Source organism: Cavia porcellus, unplaced genomic scaffold, assembly GCF_034190915.1.
Source record: "Cavia porcellus strain 051 isolate PalLab524CR breed Dunkin Hartley unplaced genomic scaffold, mCavPor4.1 scaffold_28, whole genome shotgun sequence".
NCBI classification, from domain to species: domain Eukaryota; kingdom Metazoa; phylum Chordata; class Mammalia; order Rodentia; family Caviidae; genus Cavia; species Cavia porcellus.
The window spans coordinates 21,196,521-21,216,464 of record NW_026947511.1 but is presented as its reverse complement, the minus strand read 5'-3'; the positions used below and the strand labels follow the sequence as shown (position 1 = coordinate 21,216,464).

The 19,944-nt window shown below is 33.9% G+C and overlaps 1 protein-coding gene across 2 annotated transcripts in view; it reads right to left on the bottom strand.

Annotated features, from left to right (window-relative positions):
* The window catches only part of Cabcoco1 (ciliary associated calcium binding coiled-coil 1), a 101,830-nt gene that overhangs the window by 60,617 nt on the left and 21,269 nt on the right, over window positions 1-19,944 (bottom strand). For both annotated transcript variants that reach the window (XM_003473574.5, XM_063239538.1), the window contains exons 4-5: window positions 15,832-15,976; window positions 11,414-11,486 (exon numbers count right to left, since the gene is read on the bottom strand). In XM_003473574.5, coding sequence (XP_003473622.3) covers window positions 11,414-11,486; window positions 15,832-15,976 — 218 coding nt within the window. The remainder of the gene's footprint in view (window positions 1-11,413; window positions 11,487-15,831; window positions 15,977-19,944) is intronic.

Genomic DNA, 19,944 nt, shown 5'->3' with positions numbered 1-19,944 from the left:
ACAGACAAAATTGACTCTCTCTCTTTTTTTTTCCTTTTCATCTTGTCAGTTCTTTAAATTTGAAGACAGTTATTGTATCACCTCTAAATCTTTTTCTTCTTTGGGGCCTCTGTTCCCAAGGAATCCAGGTTACATTCCTCTAAATACATTTTGAATGTGGATGACTAAAACTAACACAATCTACCTTAGGTATGTCTAGACATTGTAGCTAAGTCTGAAAAGCTTTAAACCAGAATCTTGGATTATAAATGGATTCCATAGGTATGTAATCACAGAATACAGACAAGTTGACTTAAACTTCATTCATCCCCCTCTATCCTGCCATCTATTGGACAGATAGTATCTTACATAGTAGAGTAAATCTCTATAGCTTGAGTCCTTGTTATTAACCTGGGCACTACGTGTGTGCGTGTGTGTGTGTGCTCATGTGTGCATGCCTACGCACATGTGATTTCTAAAATTCATGAATAACATAATATTCATTCTCTAGAGACAAAACCTCATTTACAGTAGAACTTTTGCTTTAGGAAAAATGAACACTGCATAATTACATAAACATGGAATATATTTCTTCAAAATGAAAGACATTTTCATCATGTTATGCAATCTTTTAACATTAAGCAAGAAAAAATAAATAATGCTGAACAAGGAAAATAAAAGTGGATTAACTAAAATTTTTATAGTCTAAGCCTTTCTTTTTTAAAAAAGCTACATTTTGATTGTTAGAAATAATTTCAGGAAATACAGTCAGGTGTTAAAGAAAAGCAAAGCTTATTTGCTGTACTATCAACATCAATGACTACTGTTAACATTTTTATGTCTGTCTTTCAGGACCTGTTTTCGATGTATATACATAGTTTTGATATAAAACAATAAACTGCAATCACAATAGACACATTTAATGGGTTGTTTTTATCACATAATTAACATAGTGTGAATAATATTCCATTACAAATGCAACACTATGTGGTGAGTACTTTTAATGATGACTGAATTATACAGAAGGCCAACAAAATTTTAAACTTACTTTCTGATGACAGACATATAGGGAATCAACACTTTATTGCAAGCAAGCATATACACTCATATTTCTGCCCATTGTCTATTTGAGATCTGAGTAGTGAAGTACAAGTGTTGACTCAAAAGATAAACACATTTAAAAATTTACTATATCTTGCCAAACTGATCTCAGAAAAGCCCGTTAACTTATATTCTTCTCAGCATATGGGAGAACACAAAACAGTTTTATCATTTTAACTTTTGAGAAACTAATAATTAAGTTTAAATTATATTTTTAGTACTATAAAGGGTGAAAATCTTTGTATAAGTTTTTGGCTATTTACCTTCTAGATATACTGTTAACTTTTCTATTCATACAATGACAGTTTAAATTGATTTTTAAGAAATTACTATATAAGCTATTAAAATTATTATCTCTTTTCTGTCATTTATAGTCACAATTTTATTTTTAGAGTCTGATTTTTAAAATTTGTCTGTTTTGTTCTCTTCTCCTATAACAGAAGTTTTAACTTGTGATGTAGTAAAAAATATTAATGATATCATAGAGCACTGACCTATAAAGAGCTATATTCAGACATTTCTAAGGTGGCCTATATAAAACAATTTCCCCATAATTAAAATAAAGTAAACATCCTTGTTTAAATACCAGGTTTTGATTTCTTGATAATAATCTTAATTATTGATAATTTAGATGATTGATTTAAGTTTCTCATTTTACACCAATAATACTTTCCAAATAGTATTTCGAGTTAGTAAATAAAATAGAACTTTCCTTCTTTTATTAATTGATCTAGTAAAACTTAGTTGAGCATATGTAGTTCCCATACTGAGGCAAAAACAGAGAAGCAATGTCAGTAACTCTGATCTTGTGGAATATACAAGCAGTTTCATGAGACGTAGACCTATGGCGAGAAGTCAATGGGTTCTAAAAGAATCCATAATGATAGTGTTCTTAATCAAAGTACTAAAGTTAGGGCAGATTCTTTCCTTTGCACTCCTTTCCTCGATTCTTTCTTTCCTTTGCTTTTTCTTTTGTTTGTTTGGTTTTTTGTTGTTGTTGTTGTTGTTGTTTTGTTTTGTTTTGTTTTCCTTCAGGAGAAATGTCTCTCAAACTCAGCTGTGATAGCATAACAGGTTTAGGTTGGCACAAAAGATGGGAGACTATTTCAGGAAGTAGGAAGACTCTCACACTCCCTGGCAGAAGTGACCAGAAAAACCGTAATTACAAAAAGACCAGCCTCGTTCAATGAGAGAGTGGGTCATGGACTAGCCGAGACTGACGCTAGTGGATGGAAACAAATATTTGAGTGACAGGCTGAAGAACTGAGTGCCATGTGGCCTGGGAGAGAAACCATCTTTAAATTATGCTCTTGCCATTTATCAATTGTTTTGCTGGAAACAGAGTCTTTGAATTTACCCTAAAATATTTATCTTTGGGGAAGGATGATTATTTTTCAGTGCTTTGAAGAAAAGGACCAGAGTGAAGTTTGATAAATTATATACTGAAGCATCAACCATTTTCTTTAAATGATAGGTTCTAAAGTCAGTTAGTCACACTTGCCAGGTAGAGCGGATAGAGTTATTTTAACACAACAAATTCTGATTGATTTTCTTTAGCAACACCCAATGTGAACAGGTCAAACTACAAATTATGCCCTGTATTATTTTCCCTTCCAGCAGTTTGCTAATGGGATCATCCAACAAGAAAAAAGGCTTTTCAAGATTAAAAACATCATCTGGATAAGTTTAGATTATTTTGATAGGTACATCTCAAGGGTAAACTGAAGAGAAAAAGGATACCTTTGTAGCTACGCTTCAGTTGGCGTCTTCCTTTCCAAATATGATCAGACATGCAATGTTGTTTTTGCCTCTTTTTTTTTTTGTTAAAAGGGTAAATGTTTACGTAAGTCTCATATTTTATTTATTCAGGACACTGTAACTTTATAGTTTAAAGAAAGAAAACAAAGTTTATGTTTCTATCTGGTTATTTTTCCCTTAACAGCTAACAATTTTATGTACACAGACATTAACACCCATAATCTATGGGAGTTTTAAAATAAGGAAAAACGTTTTCTTTATTTTGTTTTTGCTTTAGAAGTATGTGCTCAGAACATGAAATTATATACAGTTGACTCTCATTTATTTTAGAGAGGTCTGAACTTCTTGTATTTGCTGACCTTAAGTGGAATTATTTTGGGTTATGAAAGGCTGCCAAAGCCTGACTTTAGACAGGGAAACTTACATATATTTATGATTTCCTTTAAATATCCTTCTATCATATTTATAAGAATCAGATCCTGGTACAGTACTGCTTGTGAAAACAGGATCTCTACTAGTGACTACACAGGTTGTCCAATACCTAACTCTAAAATCGTATGGTCCACAATGCAAATGGTGTCCCTGGAATTGTGCAAAAGAGGTGTGTGTGTGTGTGTGTGTGTGTGTGTATGTGTGTGTGTGTGAAAATATGCATGTTATAGAGTAACATAACACAGCATAGTAAGTATGCTGGTTTAAACAGAACTAAAAATATATACATCTATCATATTTTGGAAGTTATTAAAAAAGAATACATCTTATGAGACTTTAATTTCTTGAATGCAAAGCTGTATACATGTGCATATATGTGCATGTATTTAAATATATATATCCATATATAATATATGTGTCCATTGAAAAGTACACATAATATCAATTTTATTTTCTTTGGGAAAATTTAGGATAGTGTACTTCAGCATCAGATTTTTTACTATGTAAATGATCTTTCAGCAAAACCTTGCTTTACTTAAAATGTAAATATGACAGAAATGCACTTGTAATGTATTTAATTTTATGATTAAAAGTTCAATGATTATTTTTCTATTCAGACTTTGTTCTGTAAAAACCCAGCTAATGTCTTTGTAACCAACTTTCTTTCTGTCAATATGTTAGTAGTAAGCATATTTTTATACCTATATTTAATTTACAAGATGTGCCTCAGTACTTCTTGGGAATAAACTAGGGAACAATTTTATTCTTGTACGAGTAATACATGAAGACATTCACACTGTTGTAAATCTGAAGTAGCCAGAATAAAATGTCCCTTTTCACATTCTGTCCAATTCCTACTTCTACCCCACTACCCAAGGGGAAGCTATATTAAGAGTTGCTATAAATTCTTCTAGTTCTTTTTCTGCCACTTGTATGTCTATGTCTTTTCATGTTTTTATTATTTTTATTAATTTTTTTTTGGATACCGGGTCTTGCTATGCAGTTGAGGCTGGCCTCGAGCTCACTGTGTAGCCCAGAGTGGCCTCGAACTCAAGACAACCCTCCTGCTCAGCCTCCTAAATGCTGGGGTCACAGGTGTGCATCACCACACCCAGTTATGTCTTCTCACTTTTATCTGCTTATAAAAATAAAGAAATGGGGACACTACTGTTATTGTTTTTCACTTACTCTTCTTAATTTAAGAATATGTTTTAAGGATATTTGTGTAACCATACCTAGGAATTTACTCCATTTATTCTAAAGACTGCATAGTTTTCAACAGTGTAACTATAATGCATTGTATTTAACTACCTTTTAATTCACCTTCTGCAAATTTTAGAAGTTATAAATTGTATCTCAAAGAATTTTCGTTTTTGAATATTTTTTATAATAAAGTCCTATGCTTACAAAGAAGATTCTAAGGCATTAGGGGCCAAAGGCTATTCATATCAGGAAAACATTATAGATTTTGCTAGTCTGCTCTGCAAAGTGGCATTACAAAAATAGTTTCTCAACACTTACAGAGCTATGCTTTTCTGCATATGTTTTCCTTTCACTAAAATAAAATGTTAATTTTTTTATTATTAACCAATCTCCTAACTGAAAAAAAATTCTTTTATTCCTTTACTGTTTCAGGCAGTTATTGGTACTGTACAAATGCTTCAGAAATCAGCTTACCTGGAGAAAGCTTTATTGTGGCTTATCATTTTGGAGGTTTGAGTCTGTGATGGGTTGGCCCTGTTGCTTTTGGGCCCTGACAAAGCAGAGCATGATGACAAGAACACATGTCTCATGTCCCGGAAGCAAAAAGAGAGTGAAAAGGGACACAAGGTCCCACAGTTCCCTTCCAGGGAGCCCCCGTGACCTGAGTATTTCTCCCAAGGTTTGTCTCTTAAAGGTTTCACAGCACCACCGTGCTGGGGACGAGGCTAACAAATGGGATTCGGGGGACGCAGGTGTCTTGATAGCTATTAAGGTTTATAATAGTTTACATCTGCTCATGGGTAAAGTGTAACGTCTCTTTATTTTTACTTCTTTAACTTGTTTCAATTTTTAAAATTTTGTCGTAATACTTTGTGTTGCATCATATCAGAGAAAAACTAAGGCATTTAGATCCATGTCTCCAACATGCCCTTTTGCATTCCGAAGACTCTTGCCAAATCGAGGGGCGGGTGCACAGAGACCGGAGGGTGCCAGCGATTGTCATCTGAAGGACACTGGGAACCAGGCCACTGAGGGTTATCTTAGAAACTGCTCTCCTGCATGCATTCTAAGTCAGCTGTGTCTTATCCATATGTGTAATGCTCAAATCTCTCTCCTCAAATGTTTAGCATTTCTTCATTGTGAAAACTTTCAAAACACTTTCAGCTTTTTGAAACACAAGGTATATATTACAATTACCTTTAGTCATGTTACTATGTAACAGAATGCCAGTTGCTCCTATCAAACTGTAATTTAGTACTCATTAATCAAACTTCCCCATTCTTTCTTTCTTTCATTCATGATTGCCTTGTCTAGCTTCTGGAGACATCATTCTAATTTATAGGAGATCAATTTTTAATTCTACATGTGAATAATATCATATGATCTATCTTTATTTTAATCAGTTAGTTCACTCAACATAATAATCTCCAGTTCCATCCATGTTGTTGCAAACGACAAGATTTCATTCTTGTTTGTGGTTATATAATATTCTATTGTGTAATGTTTCCATTGCAAACAACAGTGTTTTATTTTTGCTTATGGTTGTATAGTATGCCAATGTATTTTTTATTCACTTCTCAGTTGATGGACACTTCAGAATTTTCTATTTTTTGGCTATTGTGAATAATACTGCAATGAATGTTGGGGTACAGATGTATGTTTGACACACTGATTTGATTTTCTTTGGATATATATACCCTTCATGACATAATGGTTCTATTTTTAATTTTTTGAAGAACTTCCACACTGATTTGCATAATCTCTGTCTTTTATCCTCTTTTCATCAATGTATAAGGATTCACTTTTCTCCTGATCCTCACCAAAACTTGTTATTTTTAGTCTTAGTAGCAGCCTTTCTTACGAGGTGAGATATCTCTCTCATTTCAGATTTCATTTACATTTCCCTGATGATTGATGATGTTGAGGATATTTTCACATACTTTTGGCCACTTGTCGGTCTTCTTTTGAGAAATACCTGTTGGGCCTGCTGCCCACTTTTGTCCTGAGTTTCTTGGGTCTTTTGCTATTGAGCTTTTGGAGTTTACATTGGTGGTTGCTACTTTTTGTTTGTGCAGCAGTAACTCCATTAGAACTTTTCTTCTCATAACCTGCGATGCTGCTCCACACAGGCAGCTACTGCGGTGACTCAGTTCAGGGATGCTTCTGTTTGTGAACAGTCTGGTTCACAAATGAAACATTGGGCGAAACTTTACTTCGTTTGCATACTCTGCACTGGCTGCCTAACACGACCCTGGTCATTTTTCCTGCAAAAAACATCAATGTGGCCATCTTTGCTGGGATTGTGAAATGAATGAAGGTTATGAACCGAGGTACTACTGTATTTCCTTTGGACAACTGAAGCTATTCCACCGTCTTTTGAATCTTTTTTGGTTGTTGTTGTTTTCTTGGATGAGAAGTCAGTTGACAGTCAATCTGATTGCTGTTTCCTTGAAAAGAACGTCTTTTTCTTCCATGTCTGGTTTTAACATTTGCCTCAATTTTTGTTTTCAGAATTTTATTTTGATATGCTTATGTGTGGATTTACTCAGATTGGTGATTCACAGTGAATCTTAAATCTGTGCCTTAATGTTGGATATTTCTGGAAAGACTACTCTTAAAATGTTACTTCTATCTTTTCTCTCTGTAATTATCTCTGTCACACTTTTCACTGTAACCATATTCTCTTATACTTCTTTTTTGTTTACTATAGCTTTGGATACCTGCATTTCATTTAATTTTTTTCTTTGGCTTATATTTGACCTTATCAGTTTTTTCTTTTTGGTTATGACTAATCTACTGTAAACACATCTATTTGGCTTGCAATTTCAAGTACTTTTTTCAAGTCTATGATTTCCACTTAATATTTTTTTAAAAATTTCTTGTTCTCTGCTAAAATCTAACATTTTATATTTTTGTCTAAGAAGATTTGTTTTTTCTCAAGCATAATTTTTTTAATATGACTACTTAATCATGTGAAATACTTGTGGTCTGTTCATATTTTTTTGTGACCACTGTTTATTATATGACAGACATAGTTATGAAAAAATGTTAATGTGGAGTGTGGTATAGTTCATGTTACTTTAGAAATGGTTAGCTCTACACACAGTTAAATTCACTGGAATCTGAGATAATCTGAAACTGAAGTTCAGGGCTGATGAGTGCTGATTTTTTTAAAATCCTTTGGAGTCTTACATACAACTTTTGCTATTTATTGTATTTTGTTTTCCTTCCCATTTTCATTTTTGTAGCTCCATGTGTCTATCAAAGCTCTACTTCTTTCTAAGACTCTTAGCCATACTTCTTAAACTTCTAGATAATTATATTGCCTGCTTCCCTCTTGTACTCATATTTTTTTTAAACTCTGCTCCCTGAATTTTCAAATACGTAAAACTTCAAAAATACTTTGGCTAGCTTTCCTAGTTGTTTTCAGGGACAATTCTGGGTTAACTATCATGTATCAATGTGGGACATGGTTGTCATGATGGGAAATGGATCTTTTAATAAACTGGACTCATTTTAAAATTTCATATAAGTCTAAACTTTTAAAAATTAAACTTATATCCCAACTTATTTTAAATGCTGATTCCGTAAATATTTACATATATATGGTAATAAAATTCATTAATTTAATTTTGAATTAATTTAATATGCATTAATTTTAAATTTCATATTTTAAAATGAATAACAGTAAGCTGAATACTGACATCGATATTTAATGTGTAAATATATCTGATTATATAAACACTGTTTTGTGTGTTTTGGATATATTGACTTTGAAGTATTACTATATTGTCTTTTACTACTATATGAAAATATCCGAGATAGGCTAACTTTGTAAAAAAGAAGAGGTTTACTTAGTTCACAGTTCTGGAGACAGAAGGGCAAAGTGCTGGCAATTGTGAAGACTCTGAGGGAGCTGGAGAGAGAGTCACAATGGCAGGAGTGTGTGTGCAAGGAAGAGGCTAAATCTTGAAACAGGAAGCTAAAGACAGATTGGGGTTCCACAATCCTTTCCAAAGGTGTGTTACCAGGGACCTCAATGGCTAATCCTTCCTAAGGGCATGACCTCAGTGATCTAAGAAAATCCTTTTGAAGATCATTCCATTGACCTCCAGTAGGCATCAGCTCTTAAAGATTCAGTTAGTTTCAGTCTCACCACACTGAGGAGCAAGCTTCCAACAGAGGCTGCACTTACACTACATCCAAACCATAGCATAGAATTCAAACAAGATACCTACACTGAAACTGAGCTCCTTTTAAATCTACAGACTCAATTTTCCATACTTTATTTTATCACCTTGCAATTTTTCTCGAACATTCCACATAATCTATTTTGTAGAAACTTGCACAGCATTGCTGTGATAATCTTAGCATGCTCTGCTATCTTCCATATTTTAAGTAAATGAGAAGCTGGTGTTAGACAAACAACCAGAAGATGGACCATTTCAAATGTCTAGCAAGAATAATTCATAGGTGGTGTTAAGGATCGTGCACGCAGTCATGGGGGGGGAGCTTTTCAGAGGTGGGTGGATCTACAGTGTGTAGTATTGGGATCAAGAGTATGTGATTACTAAGTCAGTCCACTGACTGGCACAGTCCTGGCTAGGATTAAGCATAAGAATGCTACCTCTATCCTAGAGAAGGCATTCTGCCTAAAATATAAAGGTTCGAAAGAAGGCCAGCATTCTCTCACCTGCTTGCTTGCTGTCAACTATTTCTCCTCTGTGATGCTCCTCTGTTATGACAGCCTGCCTTGGAGCCAACCAACTATAAACTGAAACCTCTACAAACTGTGAGCCAAACAAAACTTTTCTCCTTTAACTGTGGGTGTTGGATATTTTGCCTCAACAGAGAGAAAACTGAGAAAGGTGTTTTTTATTTTATTAGGTGGAAAATACTCTGGGTTCCTCTCTTTTTGTGATACTAGCAGCCACTGATCACCATTACCTAGATCTGTTATTTCATTAGCAGGTGAAAAACAGAGATAGTCTATTACATTATTGTTCTCACTTATGAACAGGAGAGTTACATTTCCTCTTAATTGCCTAACTTTTGTTAAGAAAGAAACCAAATTGTTTCATTGTTTTCTAAATTGAATGCTAGCTTGAGAGTTAAATTTGAAACATTCATAGGAATGTCATGTGGCCCATATTTGGTCACAAAAAATTTGAGCTCAGCATGAATAATAACACATGAGTGAGGCCAGCTTCTGAGTCCCCCACGAAAAGTTCTTAATTACAAAACATATTTGCACCAAAAGTTATCAGATATTTCTGAGACTCCATAAGATATAAAATATAATATATACTTTCTTAATGTTAATCCTTTAAATTCTATAAGTCATATAATTCTGGAAGGCCCAAGATCTTGTCCTTAAAAATGTTTTTGTGGCTCTGGTCAGCTGGGGGAAAATAAAAGAGACAGTGGAAAGAGCCAATCTCTGTCTGCTTCATCTAATTTATCTTTCCATAAGCACAAATGTCATCTAAATATATCTTTACAACATAGAAGAAAGGCATTGTTCAACTAACAAAGAAAAAAGGCACTCTGAAATTTTTGGGGGATGACTCCAAATATCTAGTTGTTTTACTCTTCAAGCCACGACATTCTCCAAAATTTTACAAGGGAGATGAGGTAAGGTTATACTTCAAACGATGATTACCAACCATACCACTGTCCCACTGTGTGATATAATTCTGAAATGGAAACATCTTCAGTGAAAGTTTGTCCAGTGATACCTAATTTAAACTAGAGGATGAGAAGACTGCAAAGGAGAAATTTTAATGAAAATCTAAAGCAAAAAGGACTCTTCGTTTTCCTGCTGCTTACTTTTAAGAGGGCTCCATTCAATAGGAACTCAGTGGAGAGTAACAGTGATAGAGTTGTTTTTGAAGTAAGCAATTTATAAATCCCAGAATAACAATCCGAGGACGGAACAGCTGTGACTTTGCATCCAGTGCTCAATGTCAGGAAAAAATATAAAAATAATGTAAATATCTTCCTATTCACTGTTTGATTCTGATAATGATCACGACTGTACCTGATACTTCTACGAGGCAGTGAAGTCTTGTAAGGGGCTCGAGAATTTAAAGGATCAATTTTTATAGCAGCTTTCATTTTCTTAAAATGTTTGCCTATTCAGTATTGATTTCTAGTAATTGTAAATATGTAATTCTAGTAACACTATCTAGAAGTGTCTATAGGTAGACTACTTGTCACAGAAGCAGTGCATAGCACTGAATAAGCGTATGTAATATTAACTGAGGAGCTATTGTTTCCAGTATCGTGTTATAAGCTGCCACAAATCAAAGTGAAATAGCTGCAAATCCTTGCTTTGGGAAAATTACTTTTGAGCTTCCTGAGTATATCAACCCACAGGAAAAAATTAGAACACCATGTAACAGTGCATATTTACATGCTTATTGTATAACATTACTAAAATTCATGAAGAGACCAACTGAAATAAAATCATAGACTATACATAGACAGTTTGTCTGAACCCTTGGTTTAATATGTATGTAGGTAAGATAGGCTTGCTTCATTAAGGAAGTAGCATTTCAATTAGACCTTAGAAAATGCATAGACCAAAAATAAATGTGAAATTATAAGATGTAACCAAATTAACTTGTCTAATTTTTTTCTGTTTTTATTTGTATGAAGACACATGTACCCTACTCAATTGAGTCAATAATTATTTTGTCAAATAATCCATAAAGTCTTAAGCATACGTGATTAACAATGATTCTGCCAAAAGGCAGCTTATTTTCTTAATCCAAAGTTCACTTTATATAATTATTCTTTTTTGCAGACTACTAGTTGGTTATATTAACACTTGAGTAATCTTGACAAGAATTTGCTTTAAGCAGTTAAAGATCCAGATGCTGATCAGCATGCATTAAGTGATTCTGCTTAATTGGTCCCATCTAGATAAATTACTTACCTCAGTCCCTATCGCAATTTCTTCCCTGGCAGAGTAGAACAAAAACTCGTATAGCTTGTAGTGTTGAAAGATGCTGAAACACAAAATTAATGTGCTGCGTGACAAATTTATATCATGCCATAAAGGTATTTATTAAAGGAAAATTTAGACTGACCAAGCTAAAGATACTAAATCCTAATGTAAAATTAGCCATCTCCTTATTCCAAAAGAAATTGCACACAAATACAAAGAAATCAAAATTTTGATTTATGAAACACTGGCAATACAACACGATACCTGGAATAATGCCAGCAAATCTACCTGTGATGATTAAACAGATTTTGGATAAGCAAACAATTAGATTGCATCTTTGTTTTTCTTGGCTGAAAAATAAAAATGCACTATCCATAAATAACATCAAACTTTATGTTACTATGTTTTGTTCTGAACTGGAGTCAATTTTCTGATGTGAATGGTATTGATTTATATAATCTACTTATATATCAAATATTATTTCTGACATCAAACTGTTTCAAGATTAAATTAAAATATAATAACACTTGAAAATGATGTGATATGAAGTGAAATCCATTTAGAGGATGTCCAATTTTCCTGCAGAATATTCAGTCACACATCAAAGGACAGAATAAATTTAAGATGTATCATTTCCTTTGTTCCTACCTGAAAACTAGAAGATGGTCCATGTATAAAAACTACAACAAGCTAAGACATAGCAGTTTCTGAAAATAAATATTCCTAGTAAATTTAAAGAGCTTAGCAATGTATCATTGAGAGTTAAAAATTTACTGAAGGGTTGACTTCTAATATCCTGTTTGTGATAATATTTGAATTTTTCTAATTCTCTTCCTGCTGGTTGGGAAAATTAATAGACTCATAATACAGCAAAATGCCCAAGAACAAAAATTGTCTTAGTGGTTTCTCTTTCACTCTGGTGCCTCTTGCTATTTAAGAAAATTGATTTTAATATAACTGAGAAATTAACATTTGCAAAATGTAGCTACAGAGCATGTATAATAATGGCTTCTCCTGAATGCTGTAATGGATCAAAGTTTCAATTCATTTGAAATCAATGAAGAAATCCTCAGGCAGCTGGGTCTCTCTGAGTTATATTAGCAGCTGATCTCACTACTAACCCAATCCATTAAAAAGTGACGGGTGTGTGGACTCAGTCATGTTTTTTTTTTTTTTTTAAACCTTGTATGCTTGAATTATTCATCAACATTTACAAAACTAACTTAGCTTTTGACATCATTTTGAATTGTTGGTTAGAAAAATACATTAAGATTAGTAAAATTTGAGAATTCATCGAAGCAAAATAAATTCTAATTCTCCATCCTTTACAGCAGTGACTTACCAAAAGTTGTAAGGTCAAAAAACATTACACTGGCAATAACTGATTTTAAGTAGAAAAATTAAAGACTATTTTGGAAATGGTTGGCTTCCTTTAAGTGAACCACAGTGAAATTTCTCTTTGTCTATCCTGTGTTGCACAAATAACTTGACTCATAAGTTTTCTTTCCTGCAATTTCATAATCTTTTAGTCTTATTCCCCATTTATACTTAGGAATTAAACCTGTACCAAGACAGAAGTTAACTTCCTACAATGAAAATACACTGCATGACCCGGATGCAGCTGAAGATGTAGGGCAGGGGACAAAGCCAGCCCTAGGATAATCTGTCCAAGTGAAGGAGTCTAAAAAGAAGGCTCTTTTCCAGGGTCAGGCTATGTTCCCACTCTTGCCTCATTCATGGGGAGCTATTAAATGGTCTTGTCTGAGAACAAAGTGACACTTCAGTTATGGGGATGCATTTTTCTTTCCTCTTTAGATTTCTGCCTGCCTGGAACTCCAGACTATTCCATGAAACATCTAATCTCAAATATAAATTGATGGAAGATGGTTTGAAAATGAGGCAAGATATCTGGATTCGTCCCAGGAACTGCAGCACCCTGGTATACACAGAGAAATGGCGCTGATTGTTTACCTTGGATATATACCTGCATGAGATATCTGCCTGGCAATAACTGATTTCAAGTAGGAGACCACACACAGAAAAGTGTACTTGGATCTGATATATACATGTAAGTGATGTTAATATTGAAAGGCTACACTGGTACTGATATGCATTGATATGTATACTTGCATGCAATATGCAACATGTAAAAATGCATATATTGTATATGTAAATTTCCTAATCCTTAGAGTATTGTGGGAGAGTATTGTGGAGTGTTAGTTTTTTTCGGATCACAGACACAGCACAGAATACACAAGCTGAACATTATGAGTAACAGTGAAATTTAATTTATTATCAAGTAAGTTCGTGGTCTATGGGCCACATTCTATAAACAGTTCTTCCTCCATCAAACAAGGTTGTGAGAGTTGAGATAAATTTAGTATCAGGTTAAACTGGGATACATTTATACTTCTGATAATTGAGTTACCTTCGTATTTATAAAACTGCTTTGTAGTCATTAAAAAGAACATACTCTATGGTTTAATTGCTGCTACATCTGTGACCCTATGAGATCTACTGCACAGGTGTTGTAGAAAAGCACATTTCCCTTCACAAGACTTCAGTATCAATCCCAGGTATCCTACTAACATCTTTCTGTAATAAGGATATGTAAAATGTATAATTTATACAAAAGTCACTATATGAAGATTGAAGAATACTAAAAATAGCACTGATTTACTTTATTTGATTCATATATGGAATATTACTTTTAGAGTTTTTATTTTTGGGGTGTTTTTGTGGTATGGAGTTAAACTGAACCAAGAGCCTTCATACTGAGGTTCATTCTATTTTCTATTCACCCCTTTCTATTTTTTATTTTGAGACAGGTTCTCACTAATTTGCTAACTTTCTCAGGCTATTCTTGAAATTATAGTCCTCTTCAGCGCTCCAATGTTCTAGGCTTACAGGGCTTGTAGAGATTTTTGACATATGAAGTTACTCTGGTTATGATCTAAGTTAATCATCTTTTGAAAAAATGTTAAAAATACACTGATGTACATTTGCCTAGAGATGTGAGATCAGCAAGGAAAGAGAGGCCATTCTTCATTGTTCAGAAAGTGTCATCACGATGCCTTATGTGGCTTTTGCTGTGGTGGTTAACTGTTGGTACAGTGCCCATTACAAACCTCCTGGGCCTGGAGCTCAGCTGTAATAATATGCTTTGTAAGAGCAACCTGGTATGTTCAAAAAAAGAGGAAATGGAAAAGAAGGATGCTACTACAAATGTGCAGGATAAATTCTCTTGCCCAGTCATTCTCAAGGCCTGAGGGGCAGAAAGACAGTAAGGCACAGATTCAATTATGAATTTCCAGCCCTTTCTTTCCACACCCACAGGATTTTATCTTACTCAAACTGATGAAAACTACTGTCTTTTAGTGAGAAGCACTCATTAGGAGGAATGCTCTTAAGAAAACACATTGTATCAAACATCATTAAATAAAAACATATATTATATGCTATTATTAATCCATGCCAAAATCCAGTATATAAACTTTATCATTTTAAACACACTAATACTTATAAAGCTTCCAATTGACAACCATAGTCCTTGCCAAGTAAATCATGAGCATGGCTAGGATATGATTTGGCAGTCTATTTTACAATGTTAATTTTTAACATTGGAAAACATTGGCAAATGTAGCATAAGAGAAACAAAGATACTGTACAAAAACTTTAGTTTGGCAAAAGAAAGAGTTTTACTATTCTAATTTGAATGTTTGCAAATTCTGAAAATGTCCCTTTGGAGAGAGGCATGACTCCAAGGCAGACTATGAAAGACTATGTAAGAAGACGACTTTCTAACTTCATCAAGGAAGAACCACTGATAAAAACACTCTCCCTCCAGCCACCATCATTTCTAAGTAGAAAGAGCTTTAATCAGTTTGTTTGGTCAATTGTACAAAATATTTTGGAGCACATAATAAATTTCATAAAATGCATAAATTTCTTCAATTTGTAATACAGAGCTACTTATAATAAACATTAAAATGGAAATGAATGCTGTTCTTTAAAATGTATAATTAGGTATTTGTGAAGGTCAGCTACCTAAAACAGAGATCCTGTTGTAACTGAATCTGTTTAATAAAAAATACCATTTTGTTAATAAAATTGTATTTAAGTTTCAAATAAAAGAAACATTTCATGTAATTTAGTATAACTAGATAAAATTATGTTTTATCAACAAATCAAAATTATGTTTTATCAATGTCAAACACAAGACATTTTTGGGAATGCAACATTAGCCAATGAACTGGTGTTTGTTTATTAGATGAGAGATTTGAAAATTACATTTACAGACTTATTTGACTGCCATGTAAAGGCTACAAATCTGATTTTAGTTAAAACTGAATTTAAATTTACAAGACATTTTCTAAAAGAAACAACTTTATGAAAGAAATTCATACCTGATTTTTAAGTAATCAACGATAGCGTTGGCTTGCTTTACATTAAAGGTGTCCCATTCATCAATTCTTTGAGTCTGGGTTGGTCCGATTTCAGCCATCACCTCCCCAAGCCACTTTATGTTGTCCTCTAAGGACATATGTAGTGCTAAAAGGAAATCCAGACAAATCTTAAACATTGCTTTAGTACATATTTTAAGAGCAAAGTAATCCAAGATGTTTTACATGTGTCAAAAATGTATTCTGATCAGCATTTGTGAGGACAAATGATAAAACTCGTATTTCTTCTGATAAACTCATAACTCATAATTATATTCTGTGTAAAAGAACAGCAGATGACACACCCAACAATTGTAAATTACTATAATGCTACACAATTTTCCCAGGAGTTCGTGTTTCCACAGTCTGATACAAAAAGAAAAAATTCAGTGAGATTACAGGCGCACACCTATAATTCTGGTATTCTGGGAAGCTGAAACAGGAGAATCACAACCCGGGAAACTTAGCAATTCAGTGAAATCTTGTCTTAAAATTAGGAAAAAAAAAAATGGAAGAAAAGGCTAGGGATGTTACCCAGAGCTAAGCCTCTGGGTTCAGCCCTCAGTACCGCATCCCCCCGTCCCGCCCACACAAAACCAAAAACAACAAACAAAAAAATCAAAGTCTATCTAATGATTATTTAGAATGAAAAGGATAATTTTTGGGAAAAAATAGAAGAAATGATATATTAAATTACATAAAGGTAGTGGACTTAGTGGGAAAACCTCAGATGGTAAATTCAGTCACCGTAGAGTGCAGACCTGAATTTGAAGCTTGAAAAGGTAAACGAATGGAGTTAATGGAACACTTGCAGTAGCTGAGCATTACTACGTGAGAATTTGGGCTTAAATATTTTCAATAGAAGCCAGCCATATGGACTTTATTATTTTTTTTAGCAATACGGATTTTTATGTAGAACATCAAGATATTTTTTCATCGTCCACAGATGCAGACTTAGAACTCAGGTAAGCTATTTCCAAACACATACTTAGGAAGGCTGGTGTGAGACAAAGGGAAAAACCAGTGATACAACTTCCCCATCCTTTCTCAAAACAGGCTGTTGGTGTATCCTCTGACAGTTACCAACAAACAAAACAAACATCCCAAACCATCTTCTGTGACATTTGTTCAGTTGAGAAATAAGTAAATAAATGTAGGAAAAACCCAAAAAGCCAGGATGGTGGTGCACATCTGGAATTCCAGCACTCTGGGAGGCTGAGGAAGGTAGATTGCAAATCGGAGCCTAGCTTGAGGAATCTGGTGAAACTGTCTCAAAATAAAATTTACAGAACTTTGGGGACTTAGTCCAATGTGGAGTCCCTAGGTTCAATCTCCAGTTTAAAAAAAAAAAAAGACACATTTAGAATTTCTATAATAATAAAATACTAATTCTAACGGTTTATCATGCTTGTTTTTAGCAGAGACAGGCAAAATATTATTTACAATTGATGTATACATCCTCCCCTACTCCCTTGGAGGATTGATCTTGGTGCCTGGAGTGTCCACGGCCACTGTGTGTGTTGACAATGTTGAGTGTCTGGACAAAAGGCCAAGGAGGCAGGAGTGGAAAATTAAAAGGCTCTCTGGAGAAACCAAAACTGGGCTGGCTGTTCAGGGGACGTCTCTATCAACTGAGGCCCCTGCATGGGGGATATGAAGGAATTTTGCTTGGAAACTATCAGTAAGTGTCCCACTTTTTGTAACAGAAGGGAGCCGGTGGCAGAATGGAAACAAAAATAAACTATGAAAATATACACTGATTGGTGAAGCCAGCCATTTCTGAATAAATCAGGTACTCTTCCTGGTACGTAAATGCTAAATCCCCAATATGAAACTTACCAATGAAATGATTGTAATTTAATTTTTTTAAAAAACATACTGTGAACACTCAACTTCAATTTGTTTAGAATCCTCCTCCATGTAAAAACTAGAAGCATAAAACTAGATAGTAATTAAAATCTGGCTTAATGAATCATGATCAGCCTGTTTTTCACAGCCTCGCTCCCAGTCATCTTGAAAGTTTATCGGAGGCATTCATTGGCTGTGGGACAGGCTTTCCTCTATTACCCTAAGTGAAATTCAGCTCATTTATACATTTCTCTTTTCATGATAAACTTTTTTTTGAAGTGGTGAAAAAAGCTTCAGAAATGAAAAAATCTATTGGATTAAGAGAAGATTATGAATGAATGGAAAATCTGAATCATTTTATTAATGAAATGGTATTATAAAGGCAGAGAAAAAAGAAATTCTCAGATAACCGATTATAACTCAGGTTGAAATTATACTTATCAAATACAAAAATACATTTATAAGTGAGACTATTTCCTTACACTGAAAAATAACTGACTCCTTAAAACTTTTTTTTTTCTATGCCTAATGTCTTTCCACAGATAATTGCTTTGAAAATTAGGGAATTTATCATTTCATTTATCTACCTGAAATATTTGCTCTTTAAAAATCACGTTTAGTGATATGATTAAAATAGGAAAGATTAAACACTTAAATAGTAAGGCTCCTAGAAATAAAATGTATTCTTGAAAATCTAAGTTAATGAATACATGAGATTTATAATTAGTTGAAATATTTATGGTGTCCTGTATCTCATAACTGACACTAGCTAAGTAACCTAAGACTCATATCTTTGTGAAATTAGAATAATACCCATTTTCAAAATGACAGTGCTGTTGTGACAATCAAATAAGAAATGTATTGGAAAATATTGATAACTAAAAAGATGTATATCTATTGCATTCTATTATATGTGTTTAGTGCTTTCAGGAATGCAGCCCAAAGCCAGGTATGTTCGGTTTAATAAAGACAAACTCTCATTTGCTGAGATTGAGTGTGTGTAACTTTGAGTAGTTTAACCCTTCAGACACTTATCTGTTTGTCTCATAAGATTTTGTGCAAGCTGAATAAGGCATTATTTGTATAGCAGTTAGCACTGTGCATGGCACATGTTAATCTTACATAAAGTGCTGTTATGATTATTCTTATTTTGGGTAAAAGGACTTTAGCCTCATAAAAATTAGAAAACATTCTCTAGTTATTTACTAATAATCATGTTATATACAAGGGAGTCAATCTGGGTCTGGGGATCTAGATAAAAGTCAAATATCCATCTGTCTAATACACTACAGCTTGTCTTTCTTTAGACCCTAGCAAAATGAGGCAGTATGATATAGACAGTTTTGTCTCAGTATTAGCACAGCATTAGCTCCCAGGCCTCTCCCAAGGGCACCAAAATTTAGTGATGCTCAAGTTCCTGATCCAAAATGGCACAGAATTTGCGTATTTTCCTATGTATGCTTCCTATATACTTTAAATTATCTCTAGATTACTTATAATACCTAATTCAATGCAAATGCCAAGTGCATAATTGTTAATACTGTATTTTTTGGAGGATTATGACAAGGAAAAACACCTGTGTCCAATGCAGTCAAAATTTTTAAATAATATTTTCCATGCTGGGTTCATTGAATATAAGAAGAGTCTGCTATTAAGATAACTTTCCAAATTTTTGGTTCTACACTATTTCAGACTGACTATTTTCACTCGATGTAGAGCATAGATGTGCAGGACAGTTTTGAGACAAGGATGAGATCTGAAACACAGGCTAAAATGCAGTTGCATACTGGATGGGCCACACCAACCCAACCTGGACTGTGCTCTCCGGAGCTTTCTCTATGAAATTGTGGCTGAATGGCAATGACAACTTGTGTCCCTAGGATTCTAATATCCCTCCGGTTATGTGTGAACATGTTTTGCTTGCTTTAATATGTAGACACACAGAAATTACATTTTTTCCTGATGATGTCAATGGCCTTGTTAGGTTTGTAAGTTTGAAAGGCCAGAAGGAAAAATTAAATTTCTTGCTGTTTTGTCTGGTTCTACATATGCACTAATGCTTTCTGAGGGTTTAGGAGTGGTTAAATGGATTCTGCTCAAGGTCTAGAAATTAATTTTTTAAATTTTTTTGTCTTTTTCATTTTTATCGGTACCAGGGATCGAACTCACGACCACACACTTGCAAGGCAGGTGCTTATGCCGCTAAGCTAAATCCCAATCCCCTAGAAA